This window comes from Chiloscyllium plagiosum, chromosome 25 (genome assembly GCF_004010195.1).
Source record: "Chiloscyllium plagiosum isolate BGI_BamShark_2017 chromosome 25, ASM401019v2, whole genome shotgun sequence".
NCBI lineage: Eukaryota > Metazoa > Chordata > Chondrichthyes > Orectolobiformes > Hemiscylliidae > Chiloscyllium > Chiloscyllium plagiosum.
In genome coordinates, this window is record NC_057734.1 from 24,882,853 (window position 1) to 24,904,778 (window position 21,926).

General features: G+C 37.9%; 1 protein-coding gene across 2 annotated transcripts in view; it reads right to left on the reverse strand.

Moving 5' to 3' along the window:
* Positions 1-21,926, reverse strand: part of ift81 (intraflagellar transport 81 homolog) — a 110,133-nt gene that overhangs the window by 59,809 nt on the left and 28,398 nt on the right. For both annotated transcript variants that reach the window (XM_043715704.1, XM_043715705.1), the window contains exons 10-11: positions 14,151-14,246; positions 9,757-9,903 (exon numbers count right to left, since the gene is read on the reverse strand). In XM_043715704.1, the coding sequence (XP_043571639.1) occupies positions 9,757-9,903; positions 14,151-14,246 (243 nt within the window). The remainder of the gene's footprint in view (positions 1-9,756; positions 9,904-14,150; positions 14,247-21,926) is intronic.

Consider the following 21,926-nt stretch of genomic DNA (forward strand, 5'->3'; position numbering starts at 1 on the left):
GCAAAGTGGTCAATCAAATCACAATGGAAAAACAGAAGTTGCTGGAAAAGCTCAGGTCTGGCAGCATCTGTGCAAAGAAAAGAGTTAATGTTTTGTGTCCAGTGACCCTTTTATGTAGGGTATGCAATTCCTGATATGGCAGGACTCACAAATGAAGACAAGTCTGCATCAATTAGGGTTATATTCACTGGGTTTTAGAAGAATAGGGGCATCTCATAGAAACCTATTCAAATCTAATAGGGCTGGACAGAGTAGAAATAAGGAAGGATGCTCCCAATGAATGGAAAGTTCAGGACCAGGAGTCACTGTCTAAGATAAGATGGGTAGGCCTTTTTCCAGAGAGTGATGACCTGTGGAATTCTCCAACCCAGGAAACTGTTGAGGCCAAAACATTGAAGACTTTTAAAAAAGATGAAAATATAGTGCTTAGAACTAAAGGGATTCAAGGATATGGGAGAAAAAGTGGGAACAGCGTACTGAGTTGGATGATGAGCATTTTGAATGGCGTAGCAGGCTCAAAGGACCAAATGACTCTACACCTGCTGCTATATTCTATCTTTCCAATTGCATACATCTTCAACTAAAAGTGTCACGTGCATCCATTTCAGTCTTCTGAAATTCTCAGCATCACTGGTAACAGTCTTCAATCAATTTCATTCATTCCATGTGATATCAAGAAATAGCTGGAGACACTGGTTACTGCAAAGGCAACTGACAACATTCTGGCAACTGTATTGAAGGGGTGTGCTCCACAAGCTGCCATGCTGCTGACAAGCTGTTCCAGCACAGTTACAACTTACAATAGTTACATGTATCTACACAGCAACATGGAAAATTACTGAGGTACATCCTGTGATCAAAAAGCAAGATAAATCTAACTAGGATAATTACCACTGTAATCTGTCTACTTTCAGTCAACAATAAAGTAATGGACAATGATATGCACAGTGCTACCCAGCCGCACCTGATTAGCAATGATATGCTCACTGATGCTCAGTTTGGTTTTGGAAGTGCACTCAGCTCCTGCCGTTTTTTCAGCGTTGATTCAAACATGGACAAAAGCACAAACTGCAGGTATGAAGTGAGAGATACTGCCCATGGCATTGAGACAGCATTAAATTGAGTATGGCATCAAAGAGTCTTGGCAAGTCTGAAGTCAATAGGAATTGGAAGGGGAGGGTGGGGCAAAGTGAGCTTTTATTGGTTGGAGTCATACCTCAGGAATAGCAGTTGCTTACAATATACATATTGACAGTACTCAAGAGTAAAAGTATTTGCCATACTATATGTAAAATAGAAGGATTTAGTGTATATGGATTTTTATAAACTATTCCTTAATCTACTTATCAAAATGTTCACTACAAAGATTCAGATATGTGATCCAAAGCCTAGATAGAAAGTTGTTTCATTGACTAAAAATTTGGACCAATGGATTTTGTTCGAGTTGGAAGTTGTCTTTCCTTGGGTTAGTGGTGAGCGCACCTTCGTTTATCATGTATACAGATGATTTGAAATTGTGCTACAAAGAGCACAACAAAGATAGGTGTTGATAACTTATAGGAAGATGGTTATGATATTTGAAGTCAATCATATCATCTCAGTCTCAGCATATAACTGCAAGAGGTCGTCTTGTAGATATTTTCTAATCAACCCATTCAGAGATGTTGTTACACACCTCTGAAGCAGGTGGGAGCTGAATGCAGGCCTCTTGATCCAGAGGTAGAGACACTACTACTGCTTCACATGACCCTTAAGATTCTCTTAATATTGTCCTTGACACAACTGTCTTCAGTTGCTTCAGATGTGGTCGTAAGTGGGGATGTTTATTAATAATTGCATGATATTTGACATTACTGGGGGTCCTCAGACACTGGAGCAACTCATGTTTATATGCAGCAAGACACAGATTACATCCAGGAGAAAGTGAGGTCTGCAGATGCTGGAGATCAAAGTTGAAACTTTATTGCTGGAACAGCACAGCAGGTCAGGCAGCATCCAGGGAACAGGAGATTCGACGTTTCGGGCACGAAACGTCGAATCTCCTGTTCCCTGGATGCTGCCTGACCTGCTGTGCTGTTCCAGCAATAAAGTTTCAACACAGATTACATCCAGGCTCAGACTAATTGGCAAATAACATTGGCACTGCAAAAATGCCATGCAATAACCATCTCCAACTAGATTAATTTAACTATCACTTCTTGATGTTCAGTGGCATTATCCAACTGGCAACATCCTGGGAGGGTTTTTATGATTTACCAGGAACAAAATAACCATATAAATACTCTGGCTACAGGAGACAAAGTGTAGGAATTCTGCAGCAAGTAACTTACACCTCTTGTCTCCCCAGTTCACCATTTACAAGGCACATGTAACTCACCTGGTCTACTTAGATAGCACCTTCCAAACTCTTGGCCTCCTCAACATGAAAGGACAATAGTAGCAGATACATGGGACCACCAGCATTTATAGGCTCCTCTCCAAGTTACACAATATCCTGACTTGGAAATATAAAAAAAATTCACTGTTGTTAGGTCAAATGCCCATGAATCGCCACTGCATGGTGGGTGTCCTGACACTTTAAGAATTTTACCGGATCAAAAAGGCAGCTCATCACCATCTTCTGGAGGGCAATTAAGGGTTGGCAATAAATATTGGCTTAGCCAGCAACGTTCACATCCCATAAATGAATTTAAACACATTTCTTCCTTATAAGGAGGGAATGCCTCTCTAATCCACTTTTCTCCTTTAAGAAACCTCTTAAAACCTGCCTCTGATCTATTATCTTAGATGATTTGTTGCCATGTTTTGACTTGTAATATTTCTGTGAAGCAACAAGGGATGTTATGTTATATTAAACACACTACTTAAAAAGAAACTGTTGTCTGAAACACATTCAGAATTTAATTGTTAAGCATAAAAGCCAAAAAAAAATTCTGATACAAGGAGCAGAATGTAGAAATATTCAAAAATTAATTCTGATTTTGTATAATCTATTAACAAAGCTGAATAACTGAAACACTGGACCTTTCATGTCAATTGCAATTTGATCTTCAAAGATCTATGGATCGTATTCAAATATTGTGAAAAGAATGCAACATGTGCGATGTATTTGTCATAGGTCAATGACACCTGTTTTTTGGCAAGCCACAAATGATATTCATAGCTTGGTAACTAGAGCTGGGACACTACATATTTAGTAGGTTACAGGCACCCCGCTCCCCTCCACCTCCCCCCCTCCTCGCCCCCCCACTTCTGACAAACTTAGGCTACACAATAAGTGGACATCGTCACCTCATCTCATCTGGATAGAAATAGAATCTATAACTTGAACTGTAACCTCTGCTTGTTGTGAGAAATCTTATCTACAGAAAATGTGACATTTTTCCTTTGAAAATTGGTAGCAATTGTACCAATATTATATTTACTGTGCAATTGCATTAACATTTGAGCCAAAAAGTGTAATACTGGTTTAAGAAATCCATAAGGGTTATAAATATACTATCTGCGCAATTCTCAAGGGCTAACAACATTGTTTCATCTTGGTCTAAAAACACTACAAGCCACTAATGTCAGAGCAATATAAAACTGGTCACACAAGCACATGCCACTCAGGAGCAGCAGTTGCTTATAATGTAGAAATTGACAGGGGGCAATGAACTCAAATTCAGCAGGAAACAGTATTTGTCATACTGTGCATAATAAAAGGATATATGGATCTGGATTTTCATAAAGTATCCATTAATCTATTTAACAAAAAGATCACTATCAATATTCAGAAATGATCCAAATCCAGATAGATAGCTGATTCATTGTATAAAAATTTGAAACAATGGATTTTGTTCAGATTGGAGAATAGTTGGAACTGGTGTACCCTTGGGTCAATGGTGGGCATGCTTTTGTTTACTTTATATGCACTTTCGCATAGGGAGCACAACAATGACATTTGTTAATGATGAAATAGGAAATCAGCAAACAATAAGAATGGAAAAGACTTCAGAAGGAAATTGGCAGACAGATGGCAGATGTATCTTAATTCTTTGTATCAATGAGTCTTGTAGCACAGAAGTAGGATTTTCAGCCCATCATACTTCCGCTCTGTTAGGTCCTGCTGTTTGCCCACAGCTCTGCAATATTCCCTCACATAAGATTTTCATCCAATTTCTTTTATTAAAGTTACAATTGAATCTGCTTCCAATGTTCTTTCAGGCAGTGTATTCCAGATAAGCATAAAAAAAACCTTTCGTCATTTAGCTCAGGCTTGTGTTCTTTGGTTATCAATCCTTCAGCAAGTGGAATCTTTTAGATAATAACACGTGAAATAAGTAGTAGTGTTGATCATACAACCCCTCAAGTCTATCGAATGAAATCATGGCTGTCCCCAACCTTGACTCCACTTTTCCTTCCATCTCTTTATCCCCTAATTTCCTTGGCATCCAAAAGTCTATTAATCTCAGTTGAGAATATATTCAACAATTCAGTATTCACATCCTTCTGGAGCACAGAATTTGAAAAGCTTCATGAACCTCTGGGTGAAGAAATTCTTTCATATCTAAGTTGAAAATGGCTGACCGTTATCCTGAGACTGTGTCTTCTAGTCCTAGATCCTCCATCCAAGAGAACCAATCTTTCAGCATCCACCCTGTCTCAAGTTCTTGGAATCTTGTCTGTTCTACAGGATCACTTCTCATTTCTTTCACACTTCAAAGAGTGTAGGCATATTTCCACTCATTCCTCCCTCAGAAGACATCCCTCTCAACCCAGAAATCAATCTAATAAAGTTTTATTGCAGTTTACATAAAGAAAAATATCCCTCTTTAGATATTGAGAACAAAGCTGTGTAAAGTACTCTAGGTCCAATCTCACCATAACAATTCTTCCCACAAAGTTTCTTATCTGGTACTTTTCTAATAAATAGCATCTGCATTATCTCCAAAGTTTTGATTGCTTCCTAAATTTAAAAACTTCAGACAGCATATTTAGGGTGCTGCAAGTTGTTTTTTAAATAGCAAAACAAAATTGTCGGGTGACTTTAAAAATAAATCATACAACCTTGCAGATACCTTTGTTCATAAACCCTTTGTAGGATTTAAAATTATAATGGCTCTGCTCAAACTTCAAAAATGCAAAATTCATATTTCTTTGCCCATTTCACCAATTTATTTCCTCCCGAAGTCTGTTACCAATCTTCCTCACTGTTTATTACCTTTTCCAGTTTCAAGTCATTTGCAAACTTTGGAACTATGCTGTACATATCCAAGTCCAGATCACTAATATATATCAAAGAGAACATTCGATATGAAGCCAACTTCTGGAGGGCATCACTGTACGCTTGCTTCCAGCATGAAATGCAATTGTCACCTCCACTGGTGTGTTTTGTATGTGTAGTGATGGACTTTGGGAGAAAAATTAAGGAATGAGTACACGTTCAATGAGACGTGCTAAAAGCCATGGAAAATATGTTTTAGACATATGAATACATAATTCCATGAAAATGCGAATGCAAGTTTGTAAAGCCACAAAAAAGCCAACTACATTTTGGCTTTTATACATAGAGAAGTAGAAGATAAAAGAGGTTATGGTAAATTTAAACAAGATATTTTGGTTACAGTGAAAATATTATATACAATTTCAGATGCAAAAGTACAGAAGAGATACTAAAGCCATTGAGAGTAAGATGATACAAATGAGAGAGAGGAAGAGGGACACACTGTTTTTGGAGCATTGAATATTTTGATTTGAGAGAATGGATGGAGAAATCATTTTTTTTTAAGGGATATGTAAAGGAAAGTACAGGTTATGGAGAGCTAGCAGAGCATTCAACTCTATGTTAATGCAGGTTTTGAATTTGATTGCAAGGTTTTAATTAATAAATTGAAGCTATTGATGATTCAAAACAATTTGGAGTGCATAGGGAATCAATGTCAAAAGTGGATAAAGTTACATTTTCATCACCAGATCTCAAAACAAGCTAAAGTTCTGCAAAACAACTAGTCAGGAATAGTGGATAATTAAGCAACGGCTGTGTTCATTACCAGCGCCATTACTAGGTGGCACAATGACCGATGCACTCTGAAAGATGTCTAAATGATGACCATGCACAAGGATTATCAGCAGCAGCGAGGGTGGGATAGCGGACACTGGCTAGCAACAAGGAGGAAATGTTACGGTGGTGGTTGCTGGGACAGCTGGTGTGTCAGCCAGATGTGAGAGGTTTTGTCACGCAGTTTGATATCATTTTCATTGTCATCATTTGCATCAGTTAATCCTGCACACTTCATTACATAATAAACAGGAGGAGGTGATAGCTCTATGAAAATCGCTATCCTCACTTCATTACATAATAAACAGGAGGAGGTGATAGCTCTATGAAAATCGCTATCCTCACTTCATTACATAATGAACAGGAGGAGGTGATAGCTCTATGAAAATCGCTATCCTCAATTACAGAAATCTTAATTCATTGTTAAATATATCCAAGACAGATGAAGTATGGAAAGAGAATGAATCTTATTTTGCTGATAGGTTTATTCACAATTTATTGCATTATAGATCTCTGCCTCTTAACTACCCTAGCTGACCGTCCTAAAACAAAATCCACCTGTTCAGACATTCTACGATATACCTCCTGGGCAGTTGAAACATGAACCTAAACTTTCTGGTCCAGAGGGACACTTATACTCTTCCACAAGATTCCCTGAAGGTCTCTTTTAATGTGTGCTCTCAGAGTTTTTTTTAAATCTTGTAACCTGTTCAGGTATCTATTGCTTCATGGTGATAAACTTGTTGTGGTTACTTTAATGACTTTAGCAATCATTCTGTTCAGAGATGTTACTGCACATTTCTGGAGCAGATAGGAACTTGAACATAGGTTTCTAGGCTCAGGGGTAGGGACAAAACTACTACTCCACAACTACTACTCCACAAAAGCACACTCATGCTAGCTTTTATTCCACTTCTTTATTGAAATCAAACATTTTCACGACTTGCCACAACAGGATTTGAACCTGGTGGCTCTGATTACTAACCTGGTGACATTACTTCTACATCACCAGCACCTCCTTGTGCACTCTCAATCCTTAAAACAAAAATAGCCTTCACCTGTATATCTTTAATAATATAATCAACTAACCATTCATATACATGATTAAAAGACAGGTTCTGAAGTATTTGCAGTCATCTTCAGCCAGAATCGCTGAAGGATGATCTTTCTTGGTTTTATTGTCAGGTCCCATCAAAGATTCCATTCTTTAGTCAATATGATTCATTCTATGTGATATTAAGAAATGGCCGAGTGTACCAACACCATAAAGGATTTAAGCTGTGACAACCTCTGGGCTGTTCTGCCTTAACATATTCTCAAGAATTAAATGGTCCCCTTCCTAAATTGAAATTCTGCCATCGAGCCAACAATGTGGAATATTGGCTAGGCATGTTCGTTCCTTAAAAATCAGGGCATATCAAACAGAGCCAATTACAGTCCATCGGTCTACTTTTAATTGAGTGCAAAATGTTGAAAGGGGTTGTCAAAATGCTGGCGAGTAACACACACCTAAGAATAATTTGTTCATTGATAGTCAGTGGAGTCCAACAACTAACAGTATTCTCTTTGTTTGCGTGTGTGTGTGTTTTCATTCACCATCTACATAACTGGACCAGTCTTCTAAATGTTGTGACTACAAGAACAAGTCAGAGGCTGGGAATTTGGTTGAATACCTCAGCTCCTGACTTCTCAAAGCCTCAAAGCCTGTGGCACAAGTCAACAACATGATGCAAAGCTCTTATAGAACCCCTACAGTGTGGAAGCAGGCCATTCAGTCCATCGAGCCCATGCTGCTCCTCCGAAGAGTATGTCACCCCCTACTCCATCCCTGTAACCTTGCACTTCCTATTACTAATCAACTTAGCTAGCATATCCCTAGACACTACGGACAATTTAACATAGCTATTCTACCTTACCTGCACATCCTTGGACTGTAGAAGCACCCAGAGGAAACCCATGCAGACACAGGGAGAACATGTAATGACCACACAATCAGTCACCCAAATGTCAAATCAAATCGGAGTGCGTGGCGCTGACAGGCAGCAATGCTAACCACAGTTACCGTGCTATCCCACATCTGGATAAGTTTCAACAGCACTCGAGCAGCCTGACACCATCCAGAACACAGCAGATTTCTTGACTGACACCCAATCGAAACACATTCAAATTCACTTTACCCACTCCCAATGCACAGCGGCAGCAGCATGTCCTATCCACTAGATGCACTGCAATAACTCATCAAGCTCCTTGGACAGAATCATCCAAATCCATAATCTCCACCACCGAGAAAGACAAAGAAGCATCTGCATGGCAAAACTACTACTTCTGAGCCATATATCATCCTGAACTGGAACCATATCAATGCTCATTCACAGTTGCTGGATCAAATTTCTGCAACGCACTATTTATGATTACTGAGGGTAATCTGCACCACATGGCTACAGCAGTTCAAAAAGTCAGTGCACTATTACTTTATCAAAGGCGATTAGGAATGGGCAATAAAATGCCTTAGTTGATGGTGCCCATAGTCTGTGAATGAATAAAAAAAATTAGTCTGGCCCAAAAATTTCACAAAGTTTTTAAGTGGTACATGTTCACCAAGGTTAGTTGGGATTTTTGCAAGCTTAAATTAATCCTGGTCTAAACTAGACATCAACTGAATTTCAAAGATGAGATGACAGTGTTAGTGCTTAGTACCAAGGCAGCATTCCACCAGGTGGGATATAAAGGAGTTACATTACAATTTAAATCAATAGGAATCATGAAAAAAACTAAACAGAAGCTGTAGCCATGTCCTTATCAAAGGTGGCTGGTTACGGTTATTAGAGACTAATCATCCCATCCAAAGGACATCACAGCAAAAATCCTAATTCCTAGCTCTATCACCTTGAACCACTTAAGCATATGGTCTGAAGTGGAAACGTCTGTAGATGATAGCACAGGATTTAATTTAATTTGCAATTCACCAGATAATGAAGCTGTTTATATGTCTGAAAGTAGGAAAAATTGTATAATGTCCAGTTTGATCTGATAAACAGCAGGTTACATAAGTACCAGGTACAGCTGACACCTAAGCATCTCATTATTTGTTGACACATATTGGCATTATCACCAGTCAGTTTCACCAGATTCTGATGTTAGTTTGGAACTAGTTAGGGATTCAAGTACACAGAATAATTCTATGAACAGTCTAAGTGTTGTACCATTCCTACAGAAATAGCAGATAATTAGTAGACTGCTTCTCGTCAGTGTTACTTTAGTCAATATCCAGAAGGAATATGCCCAGTTTAGACTGCTTTCAATTTTTCCTCAGTTTATTAATTTTTTTCTCTTTACCCCACTCAAGCCACTTTTGCAGATATTAGAAATTCAGTATGTAGGGAAAACTGCAAACTTTACAAATGCATAGCACAACACAACAAAGCATCATTGTCAACCAAAGATTGTCAACCACTGCTATTCAAAGCGAATAAATATTCCAAAAGATGCATTATAAGAGTTATTATAATAGATGAAGTTGGTTTGATTGACTCATCAGGAAACAAATCTATCACATTAAAATAACACAAAGCTCTAATTAAACACACTGTTAATTCTGCAACTGATTATAGACAGAAAATATGAAACCACTTGTTAACAGCAGTAACATTATGGCTGAAATATCTGCCATAATGGCTGAATATGGCTGAAATATCAGCAGTTACTTGTTATCTTACCTCATCACCTTTCAGAACTTCTGTGCCATCAAAATCACGAGCTTGGTTTGTTTTCTGTGCAAGTTCTTTCTCCAGGTTTGATAACTCCTCTCTTCCTTCCTGCAACTCTTCAGCTTTAGCTTCTTTTTTTCGGGAAATGATAGATGCCTGGAAATTGGTGTGAAAATTAAAATGTTACTTTGGAATTTGTTCATCAATGCAGATGTATAATTTTGTCATTTGTTTTAATTGAGAGAACAATTTCAAAAAAAACCTTCTGTAGTAAATTTCACTACTGCCTCATGGACATAATTTTATACTCATAGGTAACTGGCCTATGAAAAGCGCCTGGCTAGTCTGGTACATGGACTACTGGTATGATGTTTGACTGCTAAACTCACCTGCACCTTAAAGTCAAGAAGTTCCAGAAAGAAGATGTTCTCAATAGACAAAGCTAGGTGATTGGAAACAGATCAATTGTAACAGTTTTTGCACATTTTAGTTTTTGAAATGCAGGTGGTGCAATTAGAGACCAAGTCCTCTACACAATGAGAGATATCAGGGCATCATATAGATTGTTGTACCCTGGCCTGATACATTGGAAATACCCAGATGTCCCCGGTGAATCTTCTGGAAAACATTCAGATGGACAACTTATGGAACCGTCAATCTCTCTTTATAGGTAACAGTTATTAATAATACTGATAAAAAGGTGTTGCTCAAAATACTGCTACACTGGGAGCTTGGCCTACCAGCAAATGTAGTACATTGGCCATCTTATCCCATCCTATTAAATCTGAATTAAGACTGCTCTCAGGATTATGCATGATGCATCTATTATTTGGAAAGTAAGGATCATAATGTACAGAGACCTTGACAAAATGAGCACATTTCTGATTCGATCAAATGACTGCTGTTGATCCTCAGTACAACGCTATGCCTGATCTTGCTTCAAATGTCATGTTAGAAGTTCATCAATCTAGGCTAAGTGGGGTAAGAATTTTCCCACTTGATTCACTATTAAGTTCTGTGATATTCCAGGGTTGTAGAATGTCTTGATGTCTATTTTCTGCAGATCTGCTGTCATTCAGTTGTTTCAGTAATGTCGCCCAAAATAAAAACATTGACTATGAGAATTCACATTTGTTGTATGTGTTAACCTAGTATCTTGTAACTTTCTCAAGACTTTCCTTACCCAAAAATCACATTAGGCTTCAAAGGACTGGATGGGAATGTCATTTATGTGGCATATAATGCCTTTCATTCCTTCTAATATGTGGGATGCTGTCCACAGTAAAATCTCGTGTGGATGTAATGATCAGAGAAAGATGGTTAAAACAATAACATTCTCAGGATGTTATGAATATGGCTAGCAGCCTGGAGTCCTTGTGGAAGTTGCCACAAGCCACTGTTAGCATTCAACTTGGTGGAAGATTGTGCTGTTAGCAAGTTTAACTAGGCTTTCATCTATAGATGTCATTGGAAATATCTCTTGTTGCACTTGCTCCTTAAAATGTGTTAAGTCAACACAAATTATAATTAAACCCTTCAATTTAGGAACTGGCAGCATACCAGAACACCAGGTAGATGGCTATGTGAGATTTGAAATAATCCCTTATGGAGCATGGTTTCACCTTTACTCCTACTTTGTTTTCAAATGGATTTGGGACTTTCCTGGGTGCATACCCAGGGTAGATTTGACAACTCCCTTCACTGTGACATGGTATACAGTTTTCCCCAGCCTTTAAAGAATTTTTAGAATTATTGCTAAAACTAATTTACTGGTTCCTGATTGGAAGCTGCATCTACTTTTAAGGATGTTGTGGAAGATTATGTAGTTATCCTGCTGAGCAGTGAACATGGCTGACTGTAGATAACATCCAATGTTTCAATGATTCCTTGCCTTTGTGTCTTAACATTGTTTGAAGCTGGGCTTTGTCCTTGAGGCTGGTTCCTCCTGGGTCTTGTAGTTGTATCATGAAAACTTTAGGGCCATTAAAGAAACAGAAAAGTACCTCCAGCCTCTGGTTCCAACTTAAAGTGTGAGGGGCACCACTGAGAGCTCCAGTATTGACTAAAATGGTCTGTGATTTCCCCAAGAGAACAAATTTGCCATGCGGGTTTGCCTTTAAAAGCAGTCTCCTTGTATTTTCTTATATACACTTTTGTAATGAAAAATGACTGTTGTGACTGAAGCTAAGGCTTTCTACAGTTGATTAGGGCCTTCTTCCCACCTTCTTCAAGCCCTCTTGAAAATCTTGCAAAATGATACTTGGTGCCATTTCTGCATAGACACAAAAGAGTCATTTGGCAAAAATAAATAAATGACAGAGTATTTGAAATTATACCATTATTCAAAGTACCTACTTTTGACAGCAGTTGAGCAGATAAATGCCTTGAATTACAGAAGAAAAGGGCGAAAAGCTTTCCCTCTATCTTCCATACAAACTCTCCCCCCCACTCCTCCTCCACTCCAATCAACTGACTTAAAAACTGGTATAACTGAACCAACAGATTGATTATGGATAAGGTGATTCCAAATTTATGCTCTCAAGTGGCAATAACTTCCAAGCGACACAGGTATAAATCTCAATAGGGCTGAAATGATAACCCACTGGATGACAGTACAAAAATTTAGATGACATCAAATATATTTTCCATACTTTACAATACATCAGAATCTTATCTGCCTGCTTTATACTGATTAAGATGAATGAATAAATGTGAGGAATCACAAGGAAAATCTGCAAACAATTTCTCCATGAACAGTGTGCCACTGAATGAATTCAATGGAACTTTTCTCAAGTGAGTTTGTGGTGGGAGGAATATCATAACTATAGGGTATATATTCACTCCTTGAGTTTATACTTTCCTATAAACAGAATAGATCATTGTCTTAGTTGATTGGGTGCTGAGATTTATGTGGTAAGAGCAATTAAAGGATTGTTTTTATTCCTTCACAGGATTTGGGCATTACTGGTTAGACCAGCATTTTGTACCAAAGTCTAAAGTCACTTTCTTGTACTACTGCTGTTCGGACAGGAGTTCCAGCACTTTGACCCACCAACAGTAAAGGTCGAGCAATATTGTTCCAAGTCAGGGTGGTGTGGCTTGGAGGTGAACTTGCACATGGTGGAGTTCATCTATTGCCCCTGTCTTTCTAGCTGTTAGAGGACGTGGATGTGGAAGGTGCTGGCAGAGAAGCCTTAGTGAATTAATGCAGTTCATCTTATAGAAGGTACACACTGCTGCCACTGTGTGTTGGTGGTAGAATGAATGTGTGATGGACATTGTCAATCAAGTGTGCTGCTGTATCCTAGATAGCATCGAGCTTTGAGTATTGATGGAAAAACATCCAGGTAAGTCGAACTTATCCCTCATAGTTATGGTTAGAATTAGAATTAGGATTAGATTGTATTGTCAAGTGTACTTAAGTACGGAAGTACATGAGTACTGTGAAAAGCGTACTACGTCGCCATTCCTGGCACCATCTTAGGTACTAAGGTACCTAGGCATAAAATCTTAGGTACATTGTAGAAAATAAACAAAGTTAAAAGTTAAGCATTAATGTCCTTCTTAGTATAAAGTAGAAAAATAAAGAAATAAGAGATAAGAGTTAAGTACAAGGTATGTGAAGCAGAATTCCTAGCTTCTGACCAGCACTTCTAGCCATAGTATTTACATGGCTGTCCAATTCAGTGTCTGGTCAATGGTAACACCCAGGAGTTTTCAACATTGTTAATGTCACGGTATTTCAAAGGAAATGGTTAGTTTCTTTTTGTTGCAGATGGTCATTGCCTGGCATTTGTGTCATTTACCATTTGTCAGCCAAAGGATGAACACTATCCAGATTTAGATGCATATGGTTACAATATCAGTAATCATGGTATTCAGCATCTCAATCAAGGCGAATGACACTGAACATTGTTCAATAAAGTGACCATCTCTACTTCTGTCACTATAAGGGAGGGAGGTAATTGACGAAGCACTTGAAAACAGTTGAGCTTAGGATACTATCCTGAAGAACTCCTGCAGTGATGATTTGGGACTAAAATGACTAACCTCCACCAACTGCAATCATCTTCTATGTGCTAGGTATACTCCAGTCAGTGGAGAGATTTTCCCCAATTACGAGCGACCTTGTAAATGTTGCTGAAGGGTCCCATTATACCTTTTGGATATAGTGCAATTGCTGGATTTAAACCCAGAATTGGGAGCTGAGGCCTCAGCCCCACTTACCAGAATTACATCAAGTATGGTTTGAAATAACTCTTAATAACTCCAGCCATTCAACCAAAAATTCAGTCACATTAAAAAAGTTGAAAAAAAACCCCCACAAATGATGTACTTCATTTTGAAATAAATAGAATAAGTTTGGAGCTCATCTTCAATACTAATGTTTATATCATCCTTACCTGTTGCCGAAAAAGGAACAGTTTGTCATCCATTGGATCATTTCTCATCATTCTCTTCTCAATTAATTGGTTAATTTGAGTATTGATCTCCTGGATCTAAAAATTGAAAGCAGTGATATCAAAATAATAAAAAATACCAATCTTTCTGAGAATGTTTTGATTTAAATAATGCATATATATAAAATATTAGTACTTCAAATGTTGGATAGATTTGACTAAAATAGGACATTACAAGTTTCAGCACAATTCCAGATATAATACAAACCCTAATGTAAAATGCTATTTGAAAAACTGCATTGACAAAGATTAATCAAATTTTAAAATACGTATTTCAAAACTATGACACTATAAAATCCTGAGCTAGACACTGTCCTTCATTCTATTTTCTTTGAGCTCTAATGTTCTTCAAAATGTTTAGCATGGTATTGATATTACCCATAGGAGTACATGGACATCTCTTGCTTGGCCATATTAACAATCCTGCATTTCAAATTATTTGAAGTGATCAAATTTAAATTTCATTAAAGACAGGACAATGGAAAAGCAGGAACTAATAGACAGTTCAGCGTCATCCCACTGTAGAACACTAGAAGGGCAGAAATTGACAGACAGACCAGCAACAAGATCAAATTAAGTGACCAGGATGGGTTTCCGGTTATTTGAAATGGCATGCAGGAAGCAGTAGGTTAAATTGATTCTAAATCAAAATATTTTGACAGTTACAGATATGAAATAAACAGAAAATGTTGGAAATACTCAATCGGTCAGGTAGAATCTATGGAGAGAGGAACAATATGAACATTTCAGGTTGATGATGTGGAAAAAGTGGAAAAGGTTACCGGTTATTAAGTACGAAACAGAAAAAGCAGGAAGGAGAGGTACTTTCTTTCTTTCTCCACAGATGATGTCTGAACTGTTGTGTACTTCTCACATAGAAACACAGAATATAGGAGCAGGAGTAAGTTGTTCAGCCCTTTCAGCCTGCTCCGCCATTCAATATGATCATGCCTGATCATCCAACTCTAGAAAGAAAAGGGCAGCAGACATGGGAACAACATCCTGACTTGGAAATAGATTGCCATTTCTTCACTTTCACTAAGTCAAAGTCCTTCTCTAGGATAACTAGGGACGGACAGAAAAATGCTAGCTATGCCAGCAACATCCATGTCCCATGAGTGAATAAAAAAAGTACCCTGCCCAGTCCTATTAGAATTTTATAGGTTTCTAAGAGATTTCCCTCTTTCTTCTAAAGTCCAGTGAATATATTTCTAACTCATCCAGTCTCTCCTCATATGCAAGCACTCTCCATCCCAGGAATCAGTCTAGTAAGCCTTTGTTGCACTCCCTCCATAGATAGAACATTATTCTTCAGGTAAGGAGACCAAAACTATACACAATCTCGTCAAGGCCCTGAACAATTTCAGGAAGATATCCCTGCTCCTGTATTTGAATTCTCTCATTGTGAAGACCAATATACTATTTTTTTTCTTCACCACTGCTACACCTGCATGTTAACTTACAGCGGCTGGTGTACAAGACACCCATGACTTATTGCACCTCCCCTTTTCCAATCTACTGCCATTCAGATAATAACCTGCCTTCTTGTTTTTGCTACCAAAGTGGATAACCTCACTTTATATTGCACTTGCCTACTCACAACTTGTCCTGAAACTAACAGTTTCTATTTTTATTTTCTGTGACTAAACAGATTCGTAGTGGATAAATAAAATGGCCAGTATCATTTGAATAGCATTGTAATTGAACAGATGATAACTACTGTTTTGTGGTTGCGTTCATACGTGTTACTATAGTGGTCATTCTTCGGAAGGGAAAACATCCATGGAGAAATCTGATTTCTTCGATGCAATTCTTTTGTTCTCAGGCTTTAATAACAGAATTATTTTTGCAGGAAAAGCTGTAATATCAAATAAGGAAGCATGTCCATAGGGACAGTCAGGACAAGTGAGGAAGTTACAAATTGATCAGACAGAGTATTGGTGAATGGATTAGTGTAACACTACCAAGAGCAGAGTAGTGAAAATCAATTCTTGCTCTGTCACCTATCACTTAAATACTAACTTTAATAATGTTTTACTTATTGACAATATTCATATAGTTAACTCTATATTAATATCAGTTTTGACCTATTTGAATACTATGCTACAAATATTCCAAGTAGATCAAGTGTCAGTGGGGAACATCAAGGTTCACTGATTGCTGTATCACAGGTTTACCAGGCATAGTAGACAGTGAAGAAGGTTTTCTAAGATTAAGAGATCTTGATCAAATGGGTCAATGGGCTGAAAAATGGCAGATGGAATTCAATTTGGTATTGCATTTTGGTACAACAAATAGAGATAAGATATATACAATTAGTGGTAGGGCTGTGGGTAGTATTATAGAACAGGGGGACCTTGGGGTTCATGTACATAATTCTTTGAAGTTCGTGTATAGACAGGGTGATTAAAAAGGTATTTAGTATGCTTGCTTTCATTGCTCAGTCGTTCAAGTATAAGAATTGGGATATCATGTTGAGGTTGTACATGACATTGGTGAGGCCTTTTCAGGTGTACTGTGTCCAGTTCTGGTCATCCTGAACGATATTTCATAGGAACAATATTTCTAAGCTAGAGAGGGACCAGAAGAGATCTACCACGATTTTGCTAGTTATAGAAGGTTTGAGTTTTAAAGCAAGATTGGATAGGCTGAGACTTTTTTCACTGGTGTATGTATGAAGGTTAGCGGTAAATTTATAGAAGTTTATAAAATCATGAGGGGTATAGATAGGGTTAATGGTAGGTGTCTTTTCCCTTGGATGGGGGATTTCAAGACTAGGGGGCATATGTTTAAGTGAGAGGGAATAGATTTAAACAAAGACACGAGGGATAACTTTTTTATAGAGGCTGGTTTGCATGTAGAATGAACTTCAAGTGGTGGATGCGGGCACAGTTACATTTAAAAGATACTTAGATAAGCACATGAGTAGGAAAGGTTTGGAGGAATATGGCCTAGGCACAGGCAAGTGGATCTAGTTTAGTTTGAGATTATGTTCAGCTTGGACTGATTAGACCGAAGAGTCTGTTTCTGTGCTGTATGACTCTATGCCAGTGGAAAAGAATAATGAACAATCCAGACCAAGAATAATTAAACTGGGGAAGAGCTGACTTCAAAAGAGCAAGAATGGAGCTCGGCAAGAGATAGTGGAGCCAAAGTTGGTGGGAAAAACTAAAGCTGAACACTGAATCATCTTCATTGAAGAAACATTTAGATTTATTCAAGGTATATTCTCTCAAAAGGGAAAAGTAGGTCAAACAAATCCAGAGCTCCTCGAATGGAGGCAGAAATTGAGATAAAGGAGAAAATTTGTCCTTGTGACAGGCGTTATGTGGAAAACAAGGCTGAACATAGAAAATTCAGAAAGGTGAAAAGCAAATAAGAGAAGAAAAGAGATATTATGAAGACAGACTGGCAACTGTCATAAAAAGGAAAATCCCAATAATATTTGTAAGTCCCATAGGTAAGGAGGATTAGGGCTGATTAGAAATACACAAAATAGGAACAGGAAAAGTTCATTTGGACTGCTCCATCAGTCAGTTTGAGCACCCTACTTAGTACCACGTTCCCATTTTACTCCATTATGGACTAAAGAGAATTTACACACTGAAGCAAAGTCATGGCTGAAGTATTAAAAGAATATTTTGCATCCATCTTTACAAAGAAAGTAGATGCAACCAAGGCCATTGTGACAGAGGAAGAAATTCAGTAACTAGAAGGCTTCAAAGTTGTTATGGGACATAGTATTAAATAGACTGGCTATACTTGAAAGGACACCACAACCAGATAAGATTCATTTCCTTCAGTACATTTGGATGTATGTTAAAATTGTACTTGTGGTAAAGGACAATAGAGTTAGGGGATAGATACTTCCCTGCTTCTGATAGTGGGAGTCTCAAAACCTATGCTGATTGCCCAGTATCAGAGTTAAGGATATCTTCTCCAGACCGGAGAGAACACGGAGCAGGAGGAGAAGGATCCAGTTGTTAAGGTGTACAAAGATACCAATGATATAGGTAGCACTAGAAGGAGGCTCTGATGAGGAAGTATGAGCAGCCAGGGGCTAATAAGCAGAACTACAAAAGGTAATGATGCCTCGATTATTACTTGAAGCACAAATAAATTGACATTGGGTAAGCAATATTGGGGAGTTAGTATGTCACTCAAAGATTGGGGTGGGAGAAATGGCCTTCAATTCATGGGGCACTAGAATCAGTTTGGGAAACAAAAAAAGAGGAAACTATACTGTTGGGACAAATTCTACTTGGGAAAAAAACACTGCAAACAATGTCCTGGTAAGTTTTGTAAGTGGGACTGTAGAGAGGGCTTAAAATGAAATAGTATTCACTTAAGGAGAAATGCGAAAAATTAAATAGAAAGAACAAGGCAACAATGCAGGAAAAGATGTGGTTATGATAACCAGAATGTAAATGAAGAGACCAAACTTACAAACATAGAATGTGCCAGCAAATATTGGTTGAAGGAACATTTAGAAATCCAAAGATAAAAGTACAGTCAATTGAAAAGTATATCAATGTTGACAAACTTAGTGGGTGATTAGCTCAGCTGGCTGGATGGATAGTTTGATGCAAAAGACATGGGTTCAATTTCCTTACCAGCTGAGGCATGGTGACCCTTTCTGCTATCTCTCTAATGAGAGCACAGTGCTATGGTCTCCTAGGACTATGGCAACTTGCAGTTCCAGAGGACTGGAAAATGGCTAATGTAATACCACTGTTAAAGAAGGAAGGGAGACAAAAGATGGTCAGTTATAGGTTGGTTAGCCTGACCTCGGTCATTGGTAAGATTTTAGAATCCATTATTGGGGCGGCATGGTTAGCAGGCTGTATTGGTTAGACATGGGAACGCAGGGATAGGGTAGGGGTATGGATGTGGGTGGGATACATTTTGAACAGTCAGTGTGGACTTGATGGACTAAATGGCCTGTTTCCACACTGCAGGGATTCTACGATTCTATGAGTTGGGTAGGAAGGAAAGGATGAGGTTTACTGCTGACAGAAGTAGGTGCCATGCAGAAACAATAATAAAAGTAATAAAGTTTTGCTCATTTTATCAAAAACTTAGGGCATCCATAATAAAGTGGTCATAAACGTAACACAGAGTGGAATCACTTAGATCTAATAATTGTTACAAAGACATGGTCTCAAGGTGACCAAGGCTGGGAAATAAATAGTTCAGCATACAAAACATTTTAAAAAGATGGGCAGAGTGGAAAAGGAGAAGGGGTAGCCCCGATTACAAAAGGGCTAATGAGAAAGGATATTGATTCAGGAAATGGGTCAGCAGAATTAGTACTGGTTAGAAATAACAAGGGTGAGTAAACACTGTTGGGAGTAGGTTATAGGTCCCTAATTGGACACAGCATTAAACATGAAATTACTGGAGATTGTAACAAAGGTAGTATAATAGTTGTTGGCCAGTTTATTCTTCATATAGATTGTACCTATCAAATAGGCAAAGCTGTGTTTGTAGGATCCTTTTGTAATGACTTCCTGGAACAATACATCATCAAACAAGCAGAAGGTAGATTATAAGATTATCAGCATTATTCAATGAGGCAGGGTTAATTAGATCTACTGGAAAATAGTGATCATAACATGACTCATTCCACATTAAGTTTGAAAATGGCATAGTTCAATCACAAACAAAGATCAAAAATATAAGCAAAGCCTGAGGGAACAGCTGGCAAACATTGACTGAGTAAATAAACAGTGGTAAAGATATAAAGAAGCAATTCAGAATGTTCCACTGAAACAAAAACTCAGCAAGAAAGATCCATCCTTATCAAGGAGATTAAAATAGTATTTGATTAAAATTAGAAGTTCAAAATCTTGCAAAGAATAGCAGTAAGCCTGAGGATTAGGATTGTTTTAGAAAGCAGTAAAAGAACAATAAAATGTTACTCTGACATCAGTCATCAGCAAAGGTCTGGGATCAACTGTTATCAATACATTTAAACAAGCATAGCATGATTTAAATAAGTCAAAATTATTTTACGAAAAGGAAATCCTGATGAACAATCTTATTAATTTTCTTGAGATGGAATTAATATCGTATATAAAGGGGAAATAATTGATATAGTATACTAGGGTTGCCAAAACATTGAAGAAGGTGCCACACAAAAGGCATGAGAAAAGGGGCTCACTGAAATGGGGGCTGGAATTATGCTGGAATGGGAATTGTTGAGCGGATAGGAAGCAGAGTAGGGGTAAATGGAGTATTTTCAATTTGGCAGGCTTAAACTAGTGAAGTTTTGCAAGGATCAATGCTAGAGCCTCAGCTACTTATGATCTGTATTTATGTTCATACAAAGAGACAAAAACATATCTAACCTTGCTGATTATACAAAGCAAGCGTTGAGGAGGACATAGACTCCACAAAAGATGTAACAATTTAAGTTAATAGGTAACAAGATAGCATATGGGGCATAATTTAGAGAAGTGTGAAGTTATTCAGTTTTATTACATGACTGGAAAAGCAGATTGCTTTTTAAAAAAATGTAAACTTATACATGCCTTTTGGACCTATGCAACTGACTTTGTTTAAGTTTAAGAATCGTGTTATGATTGGAGTATGTTGTTTTCAAGGAAGTCTTATACAAAGAACACAAAACTTCAGCAAAAAACAAAGAACTGCAGATGCTGAAAATCTGAAACAAAAACAGAAAGAGCCAGATAAACTGTGGAAATAGATGCAATGTGGTTCAGTGATTTTTCTTCAAAGCTCCATCACTGGATCTGAAACATGACTCTGCTTCCTCTCCAAAGATATTGTCAGACTTGGTGAGTTTCACAAAACTTTAGCATGCAGGTACACGAACACGTGAGCTGGTAGATCCATTGCAACGGGACTGAAGCACAAGAATGTCATTATCCAATTTTAAGGGGTTTGACAAAACCACTCCTGGAATATTGTCTGTAACCTTGGTCTCCATATTTAGGCAGGATATACTTGTATTGGAGGCAGTACAGTCAAGGTTCACTAAATTGATTTCTGGGATAAGATGGAGAGATGGTTGTCCTATGATGAGTGGTGGAGTAAATATCTAGAGTTGAGAAGAATGTGAAGCAGTTGAAAATAAAGTCAAGATTATGATTGGTTATTTACTGAAACATTTGTGGGATATAAATGAATTAATGTTATTTCTGCAACTATAAATTCTGATACAGAACAGGAATGAGAAAATACATATTCAGCAAAAAGAAAGGATATGTTAGCATGAGACGTGAATACAGAACAATGGTGGATATATGGGCAAACAGGAAAGCATCTGTTTCCCCCTTACACGGGGACATAGGAACAAACCCTAATCAAAGAGGTCAAAGTGGCCTCTGGATGGAAATAGATGCTGATAGAAGAAAAGATATGCCTAATCAATAACCTACGGTAGACTGACGTCAAACACCCTTATGGGAGACAGAGATAAGAGTTTGTCACGGACAAAACAGGATAAACAGAAGTTGTGGGATAAGTCTTAAGGAAATGAGTGACGTAAACGAAGCAGGGAACAGACAATGGAATAAGGAAAACATATGGGAAAAAAAACGGTATAAATTGCAGAGTTGATTGGGGTTTGGTGTGTATTTTGTCAATGCCTTTCGAGGCATCAGACATTACACCCACCTGCAGGTGTACAAATAAAACGAAGCTGCTGTTCAGAAATTTGGTCTCGGACTGAAATTATTGATGTGAGTGGGCTTT